Raw genomic sequence first — 17,925 nt, 5'->3', positions numbered from 1 at the left:
GTGCTGAACTGAATGAAAGTGGCTCAAAGGGTTAGCTTGGGGCTACTCGTAGCCTCAAGCACCGTGTGACGCTCCGGACCCATTTTCCAGGGCGTTACAAACTTGATATCAGAGCCTAAGGTTTTAAGGTATCCTAAGAAGTCTGACAAGTTGCGTTAAGTAGAGTCTTGATCATTGGTGTGTAGCGCGCCACATCTATGAGCAAGAGGCTACAAGACGTTTTAGAAAAAAGTGTGATTCTTTCTTTCAGAAGTCTATCGTGCTTAAAGTGTCTCTCTCTGCTATTGATTCGTGCTCTTCTCTTTCAGAAATATGCCTCTACGTCGAGCGACAAGAAATAATGATGGTCAGAAACCTCAACCCCTGACCCATTGATCGTCATAGAGTCTTGTTGGCTGATCTGATTGAGTTAGACATGGTAGATTTTGATGTGATTCTGGGTATGGACTGGATGTATTCTTCTTATGCCTCTATTGATTGTCGAACCCAAGTGGTCAAGTTTCAATTTTCAGTGCATCCGTGTTTGAGTGGTCTGGGAATTCTGTGTCACCCAAGAGTCATTTTATCTCTTACCTCAAAGCTAGAAAGTTTATTTCCAAGGGGTGTATTTACCATTTGGTTAAAGTCAAAGACACTAAGTCTGAGACTCCAACACTCCAGTCTGTTAACGTCGTCAGTGAGTTTTCTGATGTCTTTTCAGATGATCTTTCAGGGATACCTCCTGATAGAGAGATAGAGTTTAGGATTGATCTTCTTCCCGATACTCAACCCATTTCTATTCTTCCTTACCGTATGACCCCTGCAGAACTTGAGAAGTTGAAAGAGCAACTCAAAGATCTACTAGATAAGGGTTTCATAAGGTCCAGTATTTCTCCTTGGGGTGTTCCTGCATTGTTTGTGAGAAAGAAAGATGGCTCTTTGCGTATGTGCATTGATTACCGCTAACTGAATAAAGTCACCGTAAAAAATAAGTACCCCCTTCTGAGAATAGATGATTTGTTTGACCAATTGCAAGGTGCAAGTTATTTCTCAAAGATAAACCTTCGTTCCGGCTATCATCAACTCAAAGTTAGGGAGTGTGACATCCCAAAACCGTTTTTCGAACTCGTTATGGCCATTTTGAGTTTCTTATTATGTCTTTTGGGTTAACTAATGCCCCAGCAGCTTTCATGGACCTCATGAATCGAGCGTTCAGACCATATCTGGATATGTTTGTCATAGTGTTCATCGATGATATACCGGTGTACTCCCGTAGTGAGGATGAACATTCTGATCATCTCCGAACTGTCTTGTAAACCCTTAGAGATCACAAGTTGTTTGCCAAGTTCAGTAAGTATGAGTTTTGGCTCAGGTCAGTTGCTTTTCTGGGCTATATCATTTCTTCCGAGGGTGTTAGAGTTGATCCCCAAAAGACTGAAGCTATTAGAAATTCGCCTAGACCTATTTCTCCAACTGATATATGAAGTTTCTTGGGTTTAGCTGGCTATTACCGCTGTTTTGTTGAGGTTTTCTCGTCTATAGCATCTCCTATGACTCGGTTGACCCAAAAGAAAGTGAAGTTCTTGTGGTCCGAATCTTGTGAGAAGAATTTTTAGGAGTTGAAGACTCGACTCACTTCAGCCCCTGTTTTGACTTTGCCTGATGGTGTTGATGGTTTTGTGGTGTACTATGATGCTTCGAGAGTTGGGTTGGGTTGCGTATTGATGCAGAAGGGTAAGGTGATAGCTTATGCTTCTAGACAGTTGAAACCTCATGAGAAAAATTACCCCACCCATGACCTTGAGTTGGCTGCTGTTGTGTTTACTTTGAAAATCTGGAGACACTATTTGTATGGTGTCCATGTTGATGTTTTCACTGATTATAAGAGTCTGCAGTATGTGTTTACCAAGAGAGAATTAAATCATAGGCAGAGACAATGGTTAGAATTATTAAAGGACTATGATATGAGTGTGCTGTACCATCCGGGCAAGGCCAATGTTATGGCGGATGCCCTAAGTAGAGTGTCCATGGGTAGTGTTTCGCATGTGGTAGAAGGTAAGAAAGAGTTGGCTCGTGATGTACATCGTTTAGCTAGATTGGGGGTTAGGTTGTTTGACTCTGCTGAAGGTAGTATAAGGGTTCAGAGTAGTTTCGAATTCTCCTTGGTTTCGGAAGTGAAGGAAAAGCAATACTTAAGTACTAGTTTGGTCAAATTGAAAGAGTCAGTCAAGGACTAAAAAGTAGAGGTTTTCTCCCAAGAGGGAGAGGGTGTGTTGAGATTGCAGAGTAGATTATGTGTCCCGAATGTTGATGATTTGAGACAGAGGATTATGGCTGAAGCGCACAGGGCGCGATATTCTATTCATCCTGGTGCCACCAAGATGTACCGAGACTTGCGGGAAATCTATTGGTGGAGTGGCATGAAGAAAGATATAGCAGCGTTTGTAGCTAAGTGTGCAACATGCCAACAGATTAAGGTTGAACACCAAAGACCTGGTGGTATGATGCAAGAGTTTAGTATTTCCACCTGGAAGTGGGAAGAGATAAATATGGACTTTGTGATTGGTTTACCTCCTTCCCGACGCCATCATGATTCCATTTGGTTTGTGGTTGATAGGTTGACTAAGTCTGCTCATTTCTTGTCTGTTCATACTTCATATACTGTTGAGGATTACGCTAGATTGTATATCCAAGAGCTAGTCAGATTGCATGGAGTTCCCTTGTCTATTATTTCGGATAGGGGTACTCAGTTCACTTCGCAATTTTAGAAAGCTTTTCAGAAGGGTCTTGGTACCCAAGTGCTTTTGAGTTCTGCTTTTTATCTGCAGACCGATGGTCAGGCTGAGCGGACCATCCATACCTTAGAGGATATGTTGAGAGCTTGTGTACTTGACTTTGAGGAAAGTTGGGATGATTACTTACCGTTGATAGAGTTTGCTTACAATAATAGTTTCCACTCTAGTATTGGCATGGCTCCGTTTGAAGCCTTATATGGGAGGAAGTATAAATCACCCATAGGTTAGTTCGAGGTGGGTGAAGTGGTTGTGAGTAGTCCTGATTCGGTATTTAAGGGTATGGAAAAAGTTAAGTTGATTAGGGAAAAGTTGAAAACTGCGCAGAGTCGTCAGAAGTCATATGCGGATGTTAGAAGGAGAGACCTTGTGTTTGAAGTTGGTGACCTAGTGTATCTGAAAATTTTACCCATGAGGGGGGTGAAGAGATTTGGAAAGAAGGGGAAGCTTAGTCCCCGTTATGTTGGTCCTTACAAAATTCTTTGTCGTGTTGGTAAGGTAGCTTATGAAGTCGAGTTGCCTTCCGAGTTGTCCTCTGTTTATCATATATTCCATGTCTCCATGCTTAGAAAGCATATTAGCGATGTTGTGGTAGTGGCTTCCTCTGTGAGTGCTGACATTCAAGAAAATCTTACTTTTGATGAGATTCCTGTTGAGATCTTGATTTCAGTGTCCGAAGACTAAGGAACAAAGAAGTTCCCTTGGTCAAGGTGTTGTGGCGAAACCAATCTGTTGAGGGTGCAACTTGGGAAGCTGAGGCGGACATGCGATCCAAGTACCCGCACCAATTTTCCGTGAACTCCGATCAAGCAGAAAGTACCGTTCTTTCCTAAATCATGCACTTTTGATAAAAGTTGCAGCAGTTCAGCTGTCATTTATTATGTGTTCAGATGTAGTTTCTTGGATTTATGCATTCTATGTTGCATTCGGAGTGAGAAACGGTGTGGTGATGAGTCTAACAAATGGTTTCAGCTATATGCTCTATTCCCTATCTAATCTTGGCATGTCTATCATCATTCGAGGATGAATGTTTCCAAGGGGGAATGATGTAATACCTCGGGAAATTTTTTGTTGAAATTTTGTGCGTAAGCGTATTGGGTTCTATTTTCTAGAATGAATTATAAATTTTTCGTATGTAATGTCTTAGATTATGAACCACCATTGCGTAGAGTATCGAATAATCTTTCCAACGATATGTGGATCATCCAAAACGGACACCCGAGCGACGAGTTATGAACATTCCGATCAAACCATGAATAGTAGTGAACAGTAAAACGTGCAGAAAAAAGTACTGAGGCCTGGCGTATTTTTGCTCCAACTTTCAACGACCATAACTCCCTTTACATAATGATCTGGGTGATCTACTATATATCAACGGAAAGCTCTGTGAGTCCTCTTTCCAATGAAATTGGTTTCATCCAATTTTTCTATTGGAGCAAAAAGTTATGGTCGATCTACTTCAGCCTATCAAAAGTGAATTTTTGGGTCAACTTCAAACGATCATAACTCCTCGTACACAATGATCTTGGTGAGATACTATATATCAACGGAAATATATGAGAGTCCTCTTTCTAATGAAATTAGTTTCATCCAATTTGAATAGCGGAGTAAAACATTTGGTTGATCTACTTCAGACAATCAAAACAGTCTACCAAAGGACAGATTCGAGAATTTTTTTTATTTTTAGGGGCGTTTTGGTCATTTCTCCTCACCCAAAATCCGTCCAAACCCTATATTAAAGCCTATTAAAAGCATTATATGTTATATTTCATCAAATTCCCTCAAAAAGAAAACCCTAAGCTCCTACATCCAACTTCAAGAACCTCCAAAGTTCACCATTAATTCTACAAATTTATTTAAGATTCCAAGTTCCTAGTTCAAGAACTTCAAGAACCTCCAAAGTTCACCATTAATTCTGCAAATTTATTCAAGATTCCAAGTTTCTAGTTCAAGAACTCCAAGAACCATCATTCAAAGGCACGATTAACATCTCAAAAATAAGTATCGATCTAAAGTTCATCATTCAAGGTATGTGGAGCTTTTCAACAAGAACTCTCTTTCGTTCTTGTGTCCAAAAGTAATTTTCTTTACAAAGACATGATTTTTATTTGATTTTTACGAATTTGAAGCATGAACCCATATCTTATGATGATTATTATGAAATCTTGATGTTTATGATTTTGAAAGATGAATTTACATGTGTGGAGATATAAAGCATGAATCTTGAACGATATTTATCATGATTTTGATATTTGGGTCGTGAATCTCCATTGAAAATTGTGTTTTTTTTAGAAAGTGTGTGTTATAAGCATGTGTTGATGTTGAATATTTGAGATATTTTGAATGATTTGACCTTTTGGTCTTAATGGAGTTGTTTTGAACTCGAGTGTAAAAGAAATCCACAACGTGGTTGATTTTGATAGATGGGAAGCATGATGGCTCCCGATGTATATTTATATATTACTGAAATTGTTTTGTTGTGGATTGTCTTTGAAATGATCTGAGCTAAGTTTGGGAGAAATCTTTAGCATCGAGTGGGAGGTATAAAGCGACCTTACTTTCCTAGAACTACGTGCCCCCGCAAGAGTGAGCCTGAGACTGATTTATATAGTGATCACTAGTTTGTGTGGATTTGATATAGATAGTCCTACTCCGATGGCAAGGATAGGACGGCTCTCCCTAACGTGGGTTGTACGTTGGACTCTATGTAGCTCACATGGTTTATGTCGATTATAGGATCTCCCAGTGTGTGTGTGTTTCCTTGTGTCTATGGTGCATGGTGAAGTGATTTGAAAGTGGAATTGTGAAAGTTATTCTTTCGAAAGATTTAAATGATATTTACATTATGAGAATTGATATTCTTGATGAATTAAAAGTGATTGACAAATTATATGATGACTCACATGTGTTATTGTACTTATTTCATCCTCTCATGATTATGATGATTTTCTTCGGGCTATGTGAGTCTTTCATACATCCTGCATATTTCTTATAAATATTTATGATGATGATGTTTATACAACTGTATACACCCCTATATACTCGGTTCTTTTCCATGGTACTGACCCACATCTTTGGATGTGGGTTGCATTTTCTCGGAATGTAGGTTCAGGTGCTCAGTTCCAGGTTCAACAGTGATTCTTCAGACACGCTGTTTTACATCCTTTGTTATGGTGAGTTCTCATGTTCCGAGGACGTGATGTCTGATGTTGGTTTCACGAAATTATTTACATTTGATAACTGAGTATGAGTCAGTTGGGGCATGTCTCAATGGCTCGATGGTTTTATTGATTTTCCTAGAGGCTTGTCAGACTAGTATAGATATTGGGAGTTGACTAATAAGTAGTATTTTGTTATCTTTTTGAAATTCTTTTATTCTTGGATGATGATTACTCTGTTGATATTTGAGGATTATTTATGAAAACCTCGTTGATTTGTATTGAACTGAATGAAAATGGCTCAAAGGGTTAGCTTGGGGCTATTCGTAGCCTCAAGCACCGTGTGACACTCTGGGACCCGTTTTCCGGGGCGTTACACTTTATGATAACTTGTGGGCCTTATCCACACAAGAGCTGTTGCATGCAAAATAGCATGACCCCGTATCGAAATGGGAATTTTGTTCTCATAAGCATTGGTCTAGCGATTAATTGGAGACGTTTAATCAATGATTCTGCTAGACCATTTTGAGCATGAACATGGGCAACCGGATGTTCAATTGTTATTTTAGTTGATATACAATATCATTAAAAGCCTGGGATGTAAATTCAACCACATTATCAAGATGAATTGTCTTTATTGTATAATCTAAAAATTGTGCTCTTAACTTTATAATTTGAGCAAGTAATCTCGCAAATGCCAAATTACGAGTTGATAATAAACACAGATGTGACCATCTTGTAGATGCATCTATTAAAATTATATAATACTTAAATGATCCATATAGAGGGTGAATGGGCCCACATATATCCCCTGTATATGTTCCAGAAATACAGGGGATTCAATTCCCACTTTCATTATTGATGGTCTAGTAATTAATTTGCCTTGAGAACATGCAACATAAAACAATTCTTTAAATTGAAGAATCTTCTGATTATTCAATGAGTGTCCATATGAATTCTCAATTATTTTGCGCATCATATTAGAACCGAGATGGCCCAACCGGTCATGCCAAATAATAAAACTGCTTGAATCAATAAACTTTTGATTTACTATGGCATGTGTTTTAACAGTGCTAATACTTGTGTAGTATAAGCTGGAAGAAAGAGCAAGTAATTTTTCAAGTATATATTTATTACCCGATATTATTATGGTAATATAAAGATATTCAATTTTTTCATCATTTGTAGTCTCAATATGATAGCCATTTTGACGAATGTCTTTGAAACTTAATAAGTTTCTTTGAGACTTACTACAATATAATGCTTCATCAATCATCAAATTTGTTCCTCCGAAAAGTAATAAGTTAGCTTTTCCGGAGCCTTCAATTAATCTTGTACTACTACATATAGTATTAACATTGGCTTCTTTCATCACCAAATAAGAAAAATATTTCTTATCTTTTAGAATAGTATATATGGTAGCACTATCTATAAGACATTTATCATCATAACTTATTTTGAATCCAATTGATGATTGGAGGATTTCCATATTCTTCAAATAAAAAAAATTTATTATCAGAAATATGAAAAACTAACATACGAAATGTAGAAATTAGAAATATATGGTACTTTAATAAAATAGAAAAACATAATTGCAAACAAAAGAAAATAATAACTTTCTTTATAATTTATTCTCAACTAAGGTGATCAGTTCTTCAATCAATGTCATCATAGAAATCTTCAGCTTTCAAATGGGTAATATCTGAGAGGCCCTTAAAGTCATCATCATTGTAAGCAAGATTTGCCTCAACATCATAATTTGTATTTGATGGAGCTGCTTCATCATCATCACCTCAAAAGGTTAAATGTACTTCCACGTCATTTTCTTTTCTTTTAAGGGAAGCTTGATAAAGTTTGATAAAATGATCAGGCGTACGACAAACACGTGCCCAATGACCTTTCATACCACATTGGTGACAAATATTAACTTTACTCTTTGAAGGATTATTTTGAGAACCTTTATTATTCTCTTGTTTATTTCCACCATTATGACGATAATTATTTCGTCCTCTGCCACGTCCTCTCCCACATCCACGATCATAGCCACGATCACGATCGCGATAATAATTTTGCCTTATTTCGAGCTGATCATGTACTGCTACAACATTCGCTTCAGGGAATGGAGCAGATCCAGTGGGACGAGCTTCGTGATTTTTCATTAACAAAGTATTATTCTGCTCTGCCACAAGTAGGCATGTAATCAATTCTGAATATTTTTTAAATTCCTTTTCACGATATTGTTGTTGTAGCAATACATTAGAAGCATGAAAAGTGGAAAAAGTTTTCTCTAGTAAGTCTTCATCAGTGATGATTTCTCCGCATAATCTTAATATTGAACTTACTTTATGAATAACAGAATTATACTCAACCACAGTTTTAAAATCATGAAACCGAAGGTGTATCCAGTCATATTTAGTTTTTGGTAATACCATCAATTTAAGGTGGTGATATCGGTCCTTCAAGTTGGTTCATAATTCGAGTGGATCTTTCACAGTTAAATATTCAGTTTTTAATCCTTCGTGGAGGTGATGACAAAGAAAAATCATGACTTTCGCCTTACCTTGACAAGATGCATTATTTTCTTGTTTGATAGTATCCCTAAGACCTCTAGCGTCAAGATGAATTTCAGCATCAAGGATCCATGATAAATAATTTTTTTCGGTAATGTCCAGTGCCACAAACTCAAGTTTTGATAAATTTGACACAATGAAACTATCATAAAAATATCAATAAGTTAGATATAATGATATTTTCAAAATAAGATAACCATCTCAAATAAATTTAAATAGAATCATATATTATTAATAGATTACTATCAAAAGGTTGTTTCCTTTAGCAATTTATATTTTTGTGTGTGTAGAATCTGGAAACAAATAGTTACATAATAAATACGTACCTTATAAGGGATCTCGTGCTGATAACATGTTGTAAATAAATATTCTAAAATATACTAAAACGAAATAAGAGAGGAGAGAAATCTATATAAGACTTTGGTTTTTTTTCTTCTTCTTAGTGTGTATAAATCATGTAGTAAGCAAAGCCTTTTATAGTACATTTACAAATTAATACATTCTATAATAATATATGTACTATGTATATTATGTATAATATGTGTAGCTATAATAATATGTGAACATCCACCAAAAAAAATAATTTACAGTACCATCATCATTTCTAGTATGTAGTTTGTTACAATAGTTCAGGAAATTTTTATTTTATTAAATAAACTTGAATATCATGCGGTTTGGATTCTTATGGAAAGTGAAAAACTTTGACTCTTATATACTCTGAACTTGTCACATATAAATTGAAACGAGAAAATATAATATAATATAATATAATATTTTAGAACCAAGGGTTTACCGACTTGGATTATTCAACTATTCGTTTATCGTCAGAAAAAAAAAAATTAAAAAATTATGTTGTTCCCAGAATGGACACTCGACTAAATTGTGGGGTCATTTTTGATGTTCCCTTTATATCTAAATGGAAACATACTGTTGTTTAATCATACCTACAAAAGCATATTTCTACAACTTGTTGCCCAGTAACTTACTAACTTTGGTTGACAATGGCCCCCACATTAACCTTCACCAACTCAATTATAATTGATGTATCCACTTAATTAATTAATTAGTTACTTGATTATATTAGTATTTTTCCTTTGGAAAAAGGTTTCCTACTTGGTGACTTTGGTGTGATTTTAATTACGTTTATTAATAGAAAATGTTACGTAATATTCCACGTTGTTTAGATATAAAGTGCATATAATTAATGCAGTGCTTCCATGTGTATTATGCTGATGAAATTTCATGACTTGATGGTATTATTTTTTTGAAAAAAAAAAAAAAGTTAGCATATCTTTTTGAACCTCGAAGGTTCGTGCATATGTCTGAAAAAGTGTTCAATTAGTGGAATTTAAACGTTTACATAACAACTGCAGAAAATATATTAATAGGATGAAGTCAACCTCTCATAACATAATTAGTAAACTTAATATTAGATTGGAATTTGGAACTTATTAATTAATTGATTAATAAGACAGAACTTTTCAACATAAGACAGGACAAATTAGATCGATAAGAGAAAATGGTTTAGTTATAAGAAAAGAAAAAAAATTAGTAGTCAAGAAGCTTCATTATGCATCTTGAAGCCAGTGATATTATTATGTATAGATTTGGATAATATTTGGTCGGAAATGAAAAGAGAAATAATTAAAGCTGAAATAAATACGGTATTCGAAAATTAAAATTGTGCTTGTACATGAACATTAACTTGAAAAAATAAATTGAAGGTGTGTGGTTGAATACAATTATTAATTCACTAGAAATATTTCTAAAAGATATTTTAATATGAGTTTAACCCGTAGCTGAATTACCAAACTCAACATTGACAATTAATGGAAAAGAAGTTAAAGAGTATTATATATGAGCACACCCGTTTAAATTAGAGGGGTCGATTTTGATTAATTAATTTCTCCGGTGATCATTCAACTCAAGTTAATTATGGAGTAAAGCCACTTTCTTTTTCAGTACAAAATCGTTAAATTAACCCAACTGATCTCCCCAAAATTATTTATTCGCAAAAAAGGATGATTTGGGGAATGAATATATACGAGGAAATATTATTAACTTGATATGAAGTTTATTTAAGAAACAAAGGAAAATTCTGTAAATATATATTTGAAAATTTGGTGCGTAACGTGGACATGTCATGTCATCAATAGCAGAGAAGTTGTTTTTGATTGAAGATAGGATTATGTTGGATGATTTTGTAGTGAAAAAAAAAAATAAGATTATATTGGATGATTTTATAATGGAAAAAAGCGACTTTACTTTGCAATTAATTTAATTTGGATGACAACTTGAGAAATTGACTCCAATTTTAATCATCTTTTTCAAGCAAAGTCTTTAACTTTGGTCATAGTTCTTTTTGTCCACTCAAGCTATTTTTACTCTTCTAATGGTCATTTGACAACCACCATAATTATATCTTAGTTGATGTTAACTGGATATGAAAATGATGGTAGAATTCTCAAGTGATTGCAACAAGTAACAATTAGATAGCAAACTAATGTGGGACAATAGTTTTGCTTGGTAACATTCCATTGGAGGATCAACAAGTCAAAAAGAAACTTTGGCTGTTATAATTTATCATTTAGTTGAGAAATGAATAAGCAATGCAAACACATCATCTCATCATGTCCAATTAATCAAAGCTTAATCACGTGCTTTTGGATAAGGCAATAGTTACAAGAGCAAACAAAGAATGGTATTTTGATGTGATCCTTTGAGTTACAATGAAGTGAAGAATCAATAGGAATATGATTAAGATATTTTAAGTGAAAATAATAATTGAGCAAGATAGTTTCAACTTTAATGAAATAGGTGTGTGTATCCTGTTGTGTAGATCTATTAGTCAAGTAATTTTAGAACTAGGTGAAATATGACATTTTGGACTACAGAAATATAACTATTTACTCGTTTAATATAAATATCTATCTTGTGTAGATTTAGTAGTCAGGGAATTTTAAAACTAGGTTAAAGATGAGATTTTGATAACTGTTTACCGTTTACAACAAGTACCTATTGACTTTGTAATAAATAAAAATAGGTCCCAAGTATATTATGGGTGTTTAGTTATTTATAGAAGGACCATTTAGTTATTTATAGAAGGACCATTTTGTTCAATTACATAGGCTAGCCCAATCTATTGTTTTTCTTTTTTGTACATGTTTTGTTGTAGGGAGTTGGTAGACAGATACAACCTTTGTTGCTCTACCCATGGATTAACTTGTTCTTATTTGGAAGGTTGTAATTCCCTAACTCCTATGCTGTCACTTGGGAGAATAATACTATGTCCTTTTACTGTTTTCTCTCCAGAGTCGAGATCTATCGGAAACTGTCTTTCGATCTCATCCGAAGTGGTGGTATGGACTGTGTACACTTACCCTTTCCGGACTCTACTTTGTGGGAATACACTGAGTGTGTTGTTGGTGGTGGTGTCAATTGAGAGTATGTGAACTTTTGTTGGTCTCAATGAATTGTTTGACCTAATAGGTTTCTTTTTTTTGGTTAAGACCTAATAGGTTTCATGTTATGTTAATTCAAGCGTAGATGGATGTTCTTGAACTCGTCTTAAATGATTTAAAAACCTTGAAGTTTCTAAAATCGTCATTTTGATATATTTACGCGATAAAAATTTACCACATGAAATTGAAAATAAGATAGAGACTTGCTAAAATTAATATAACTCAACATAGATTTTCAATTAACATCCTATTCCCATCAAGAAACATTCAACCACAAATTACAATTAGGGAAGAAAATGAAATCAAACAGTTCACTACAAATAATTTGGTTAAGTCCCCACATAAAAGCTAAGTGATGCTTGATATAAGTATATTTAATTTATAAATTTCTGATTTTTTTTCCATTGTGTACAAAGATTACATAAGTATAACACCAAGTGGGAAAAAGTTTGATTGAAAATTTAATGAGCAATAAAAAAAAAAAAAAATTGTGGAGAATCTTCAGGTGTTGTATGGCAACATTGGATAACTTCCAAAATTATGGTCATAAGGGCCAACTTGATTTGAAGACAACTCTTCACATCCAATTTCCTTCTTCATCTTTTGCATTTTTAGTGCTTCATATGCCTTTGCTCTCTGCAATTAAAAAAAAAAAAATATTCCAATTGCTACTTTAGTTGTCACAAAAAAAGTTAAAAGAATTTTCATGGCAACTTAATAAATTATATTTTTTAGTAGTGACTATACTTAACTTAAGTAGTCATGATTATGTAGTACGTAAATTTTTATTTCCTTTATTGACATAATTGAGAAAAAAACTTAAAAAATTACCTGCAATGCCACGAGAATGTCCGACTCTGAGTTGAAATCGTAGTATGAGCTTGCTGCGGTAAGCTTCATGGAGAGGAACTGGATTCAACAAATTCAAATACATCAAACTATTTGTTCAGACTTTTTAAAATTTGTTAGTAATTATTCAAATTAAACCCACCTCCACTTGATTTTGCAAGGATTGCACGTAATTAATTATTTCATCCAACATTCCTGCCATGCCCATTGTCTGGAATTCGATTAAAATTGAAAATTGAAAATTGTTAGTCAATTAAAATCCTTTCTTTTTGGTAGTATTTTTTTAATTTAAGTAATATATCCATATAATTCAAGATATATATACCTTGTAGCATCCCGGAACAATATCCTGCAAGCACCTAAGTCTTTCATTAATTTTTCCTCTTCTAACCTGAACGAACAAGACCAAAAAAAAAAAAATATTAGTCATCACAAATTTACATTATAGAATAATTAACAATTAATTTTACCATATAATCTTAATTACCCTTTCTGCTAAGCTGTGACTATCAGTTGCTTGGCCTCTTTTAGCTCTAACATGGACCACATCACTTGGTTTCTCTTCTTCCTTTTCATTACTTTTCACTTTGTTTCCTCTTCCTTTGCTCTGTAAATTAAAAACAAAATCAGTTTAATTTCAATTAATTAATCATTAACAACTAGTTCAATGATACTCTAAACTTGACGTGTTTTATTACCCTTTGAACTTGGCTATTTGATATTGCTTCGACTCCTAGATGCTGACGTGGCAAAGAGAGTGACTAAAGTAATAATTTAGGGAATCTGAATAAAACACGTTAAATTTAAAATGAACTTACATTTCTCCTTTTAGTTCCCGTAGCAGAAACTGCAGGGGATGAATATGCTGAGCTGCTCTCTGGTGTATCAATTTTTTTCCTCTTTTTGCTTTCATTGATATTGTCATTTCTTGGAAGATTATTTTCCATGGCATTAATCTTGGCATCACCTTGTTGAAAATTTCCTTGAAAAATTTCTTGTAAATTTCCTGGAAACTCAGCTACTTGATTAAAAATATTTTCATGGGAAAATTCCAATGAGCTATGTAAATTGAAACTTGACATGTCTGAAGAACATGGAATGGTCATCATATTTGGAAACTGGTTCATAAAATCGATGCTCGAATCGAAATTTGATAAAGGAAATGGTGAATTATTAGTAATACAATTTTGTATGTCTGAGGTGAATTGATGATCAGCCATGGTCCTTTGAAGGTTTGCTAGTTGTGTGTGTGTGTGTGTGTTTGGTGATAAGTGTTTTGTGATGACTGATATATATAGAGAGAGCTTGGAGTGTGAATTTTTCTTTTTTTTCCTTTTTTGTTGTTTTTTTTAAAAAAATGAATTAAAGAGTGAAAAAAGTGAAGCATTTTTATAGGCCACGTGGAATCTTAAGCTTCTATGGTTTTGTTCCCCCTGCTGGACCCAATATTCAGGAGATATATCCAATCAAATTGGGACCCACTTTAAGGCATTGGTTTCCAATCAACAAATTATAATCACCTTGCTAAATTTTTAAAATCAGTTATTTTTAAAAACATACTTTTAAGAGCAGTAGATTGTGCTTGGTTAATTAATTTGAAATACATCTTCTTCAATATTAGAACAAAATTTTAAATACAGCTTTTTCAATATTAGAACAACATTTTGCGCTTGTCTAATGCTCTAATAGTGCTTAAGTGAAAATATAACTAGCTCCATTTTAATTTATTTACCTTATTTTTTTAAAAAAAGAATTATTTAAAAAAAGTTATCTTTTTTTTTTTACAACACTTTAATTTTAACTTTTCACGTGATAAGATTAAAAAAAAAGTAACATTTTACATACAAACAAATTGAAATGACTGAACTATTTATTTTTTAAAATAACTTCTAAATACTACTCAAAGACACTTATCTTTTTTTCCTACAAACAAACATGACAAAACACCTTAAACTTTCTCAAATAACCACTTTTGGCTTCCCTTAAATTTGATCACAGAGGTTATTAGTCACAACCCAAAAGAAGAAAAATGTAAAAGGAAAAGGGAGAAAAGTACACTATTTTTTATTTTTGTGATTTGGATGTCATAGTCAAAGTAAAAGAGAAGTAGTTTGGTGGGCTAGCTGGTCCCATTTCCAATATGTTTAAAATACAATTTCCCCCTTCTTAAAGAAAAGAATTAGTAACAGATTCAGAGTACAAAGATCAAAATATAAATTTAGACATGTATTTCTAACTCTTTATAAAAAGGAAGAGGGACAAGAAGGTATAGACAGTATAGTATTTTAAAGATATTAGTCTATAGACAGTATAGTATTATTTGGTACTATGAGTTAAAATAAAGTTTTGGAAAATGGACACAGAAAAGACATATTAAGAGATTGAGAATGATATGGATGCTCTTCATTTGATTATTAGTAATCACTATCAAAGTGGTTGATTGGAGATGGGGACAGTAACCCCTCATAATAAAAAATAAATAAATAGAAGATCTTGTCATTAAATGAACTAATTCAAAGATTAGTGGAGTGTATTAAGTGATCATGTCATGTTATTAATCACTATTATGCATTTGACTCTTTAAGTAGTACTCCATCATTATTACAATTCTGAATTTTAATTGTTTGGTGATTGTTAATCTCCACTACCTCAAAGCTAAAATGACATTTCAATGAACGTGGCTAGGCATCATAAAGAGTACCAGAAACAATGTTATTAGATGGAAATCCATTATTCATTGTAACAATTTTTATGTTAATTGGTTCGATTTTTAGGAGCCATGAATAATGGATTTTAGATATCAGATAACCTCCGGATATCATCACCTCGTTATAATGACATTACACTATAGCGACTTGATTTTTTCTGAAATTGATTTTTCATGTTATTTTTACTACTCCATACGATATTCTACCAATAACAACAATGACGTTTATTATATTGATACATACTTTTTGTAAAATTACCTTTCTGTAACAGCATACTCAAATATTATGTAATAATATTTTGTAAGAAATACATTATATATAAAATAAAATACCAAAATACTTATTGTAATCATCTTTAAGGTCATACACACAGTAAATTTCAAGTATAGAAATCTAATTTAAAGAAAAAAATTGTATTTAAAATGGTCCAAAAGAAAAAAAACTACTAATATTTGACTTTTTTATATTCATACTCTTTCTAATTTTACATATTTATATTTATAACAATCAAATAAAATTTGAATGTCAAATGTGAACCATTGTGCCAGCCCTGAAATTTTTCGGACAAACACGATCACTCCAGAAAAATTTAACTCTAGTTATAACTAAAACAAATATCAAATCACGATCTCTACGACACATAAGTGGTAGTGCGTTTACGTTCTCATTAAATTTGATAAAATCTCAAGCCCTTGAGGGGACTTACAGTTTTTTTTTTGTTCTTTTTTTTTTTTTCAAATGATACCCCTAAAAGGAATAGGTAATGAATATTTGGGACGAACTGAAAAAGAAATAATGACATATAAAATGGGACGGAGGGAGTAGTATATAATAACCCGTAAGAATTTTGAGTCCGCAAGACAAAATTTTAAGTATAAATAACATAAATACCAACTCTTTTGAAAGTAATTACACTCTCTTCCACTTTTTTAATTACTTTACTCTCTCTCCCTATTAATATACATAACATAGTTTAGCCGACATATACATAACATTCTGTGTATATATTGAGATTCTTGTAATATGTTTAGAAAGTTGAGATTTTTTGTAATATTGGAAACATAAGTTGTGTATTTGTGTCCTATTAATATACATAACATAGTCGACATATACATAACATTTTGTGTATATGTTGAAATTTTTGTAATATGTTTAGAGAGTTGAAATTTTTTGTAATATTGGAAACAGTTGTGTATTTGTGTAATTTTTAGAAATAATAATCTCTGATCCAAAAATTTGAAACCTAGTCCAAAGCCAATTTAATCACATCCTCGTTGCCCTAAAATTCTGGAAAACCAGTTTTATTTTGACTTAAACTGGACAACTTTTTACTTTTTAGAATGTGAGAATAATTGTTACACACATTAGAGCTCTACGACATAGACTATATATAGCATATGAACAAAATTTTAACTTACTTTGCAGATCTTTTTTCTTTTATAGATCATCACTATAGCCTCCTTCTAGACAACATTAATTCTTTGAAATAAAGTCTGCCCAAGATTTAAAGTCAGTAATTTAATCTTATTATCTGAATACATTTTAGATTTTGTTGCATATATATAAATATAGTGACAGAGTCGGAATTAATTTTCATTCAAGGAGATTCAAAATATAAGAAGTAAAATCATGAATAAATTAAAGAGATTCAACGTAACATTTATTATATATGTGTGTGTATGTGTATTTATATATATAGGGGCGGAGCTACACTTAATTTAGGGGTTCATCCGAACTTCCTTCAACGGAAAATTATACTATATATACATGGTTAAAATTATTTTATATATATATATATATAGTAGATGTCGAACCCCCATCCCCTTGGTGGAAATCTTAGCTCCGCCACTGTATATATACATAACATCTATTATAACTATTTGATACTGTAAGAGTCGTTGATTACTTCGATTTTATACTTAGGTCTAGTTATAAGAGTCGTTGATTACTTCGATTTTATACTCAAGTCTAGTTATAAGAGTCGTTGATTACTTCGATTTTATACTCAAGTCTAGTTATAAGAGTTGTTGATTACTTCAAATTAAATAAGAGAACATAGACTTATTTCACCAACAAAGCTGGAATAGCTCAGTTGGTTAGAGCGTATGGCTGTTAACCATAAGGTCGGAGGTTCGACCCCTCCTTCTAGCGCGTCCTCAGTTTCGTTTTTACTAAATGTTTTTCTATGTATACTTACTAGTAGTTTATGAATGAGCTGATAGAGAAATTGTAACATATATAGTTTTATTTCAGGAGAAAAAAACATCCCTATTGATGATCAGTTGGTGCAGTTTCATATTTTCTGCATAAGTGTCATCCTTTTTATTATTTCAGTTGTGCACAGCGTGTTAATTTGATCTTCTTTAGGATCATATCTGAATTTCTTTTGAGTTTAATGCTTGGTTAAT

At 33.1% G+C, this 17,925-nt stretch overlaps 1 protein-coding gene and 1 non-coding gene across 3 annotated transcripts; one reads left to right on the top strand and one right to left on the bottom strand.

Moving 5' to 3' along the window:
- Positions 1–12,178: 12,178 nt before the first annotated feature.
- LOC107865880 (transcription factor BEE 3) lies at positions 12,179–14,171 on the bottom strand. Of its 2 annotated transcripts, XM_047410035.1 has the most exons (7): positions 13,628–14,171; positions 13,508–13,549; positions 13,297–13,416; positions 13,135–13,200; positions 12,952–13,020; positions 12,792–12,869; positions 12,179–12,596 (listed from the first exon to the last, which is right to left on the bottom strand). In XM_047410035.1, the coding sequence occupies exons 1-7, from the start codon at positions 14,027–14,029 to the stop codon at positions 12,462–12,464; spliced, it is 912 nt and encodes a 303-aa protein (XP_047265991.1). In that variant the 5' UTR covers positions 14,030–14,171; the 3' UTR covers positions 12,179–12,461. The 2 variants fall into 2 exon arrangements, with proteins under 2 accessions (XP_047265991.1, XP_016567559.2); XM_016712073.2 differs by lacking the exon at positions 13,508–13,549 and having other exon boundaries at positions 13,628–14,168.
- Positions 14,172–17,594: 3,423 nt separating this feature from the next.
- TRNAN-GUU lies at positions 17,595–17,668 on the top strand. The gene has a single exon. It is a non-coding gene; the product is annotated as a tRNA-Asn (tRNA).
- The last annotated feature ends 257 nt before the right edge of the window (positions 17,669–17,925 follow it).

The sequence above is a fragment of the Capsicum annuum genome, chromosome 3 (genome assembly GCF_002878395.1).
Source record: "Capsicum annuum cultivar UCD-10X-F1 chromosome 3, UCD10Xv1.1, whole genome shotgun sequence".
In the NCBI taxonomy this organism is placed as follows: Eukaryota; Viridiplantae; Streptophyta; class Magnoliopsida; order Solanales; family Solanaceae; genus Capsicum; species Capsicum annuum.
Note: the sequence above shows the minus strand (reverse complement) of the source record. Positions and strands in the feature narration are given on the sequence as shown.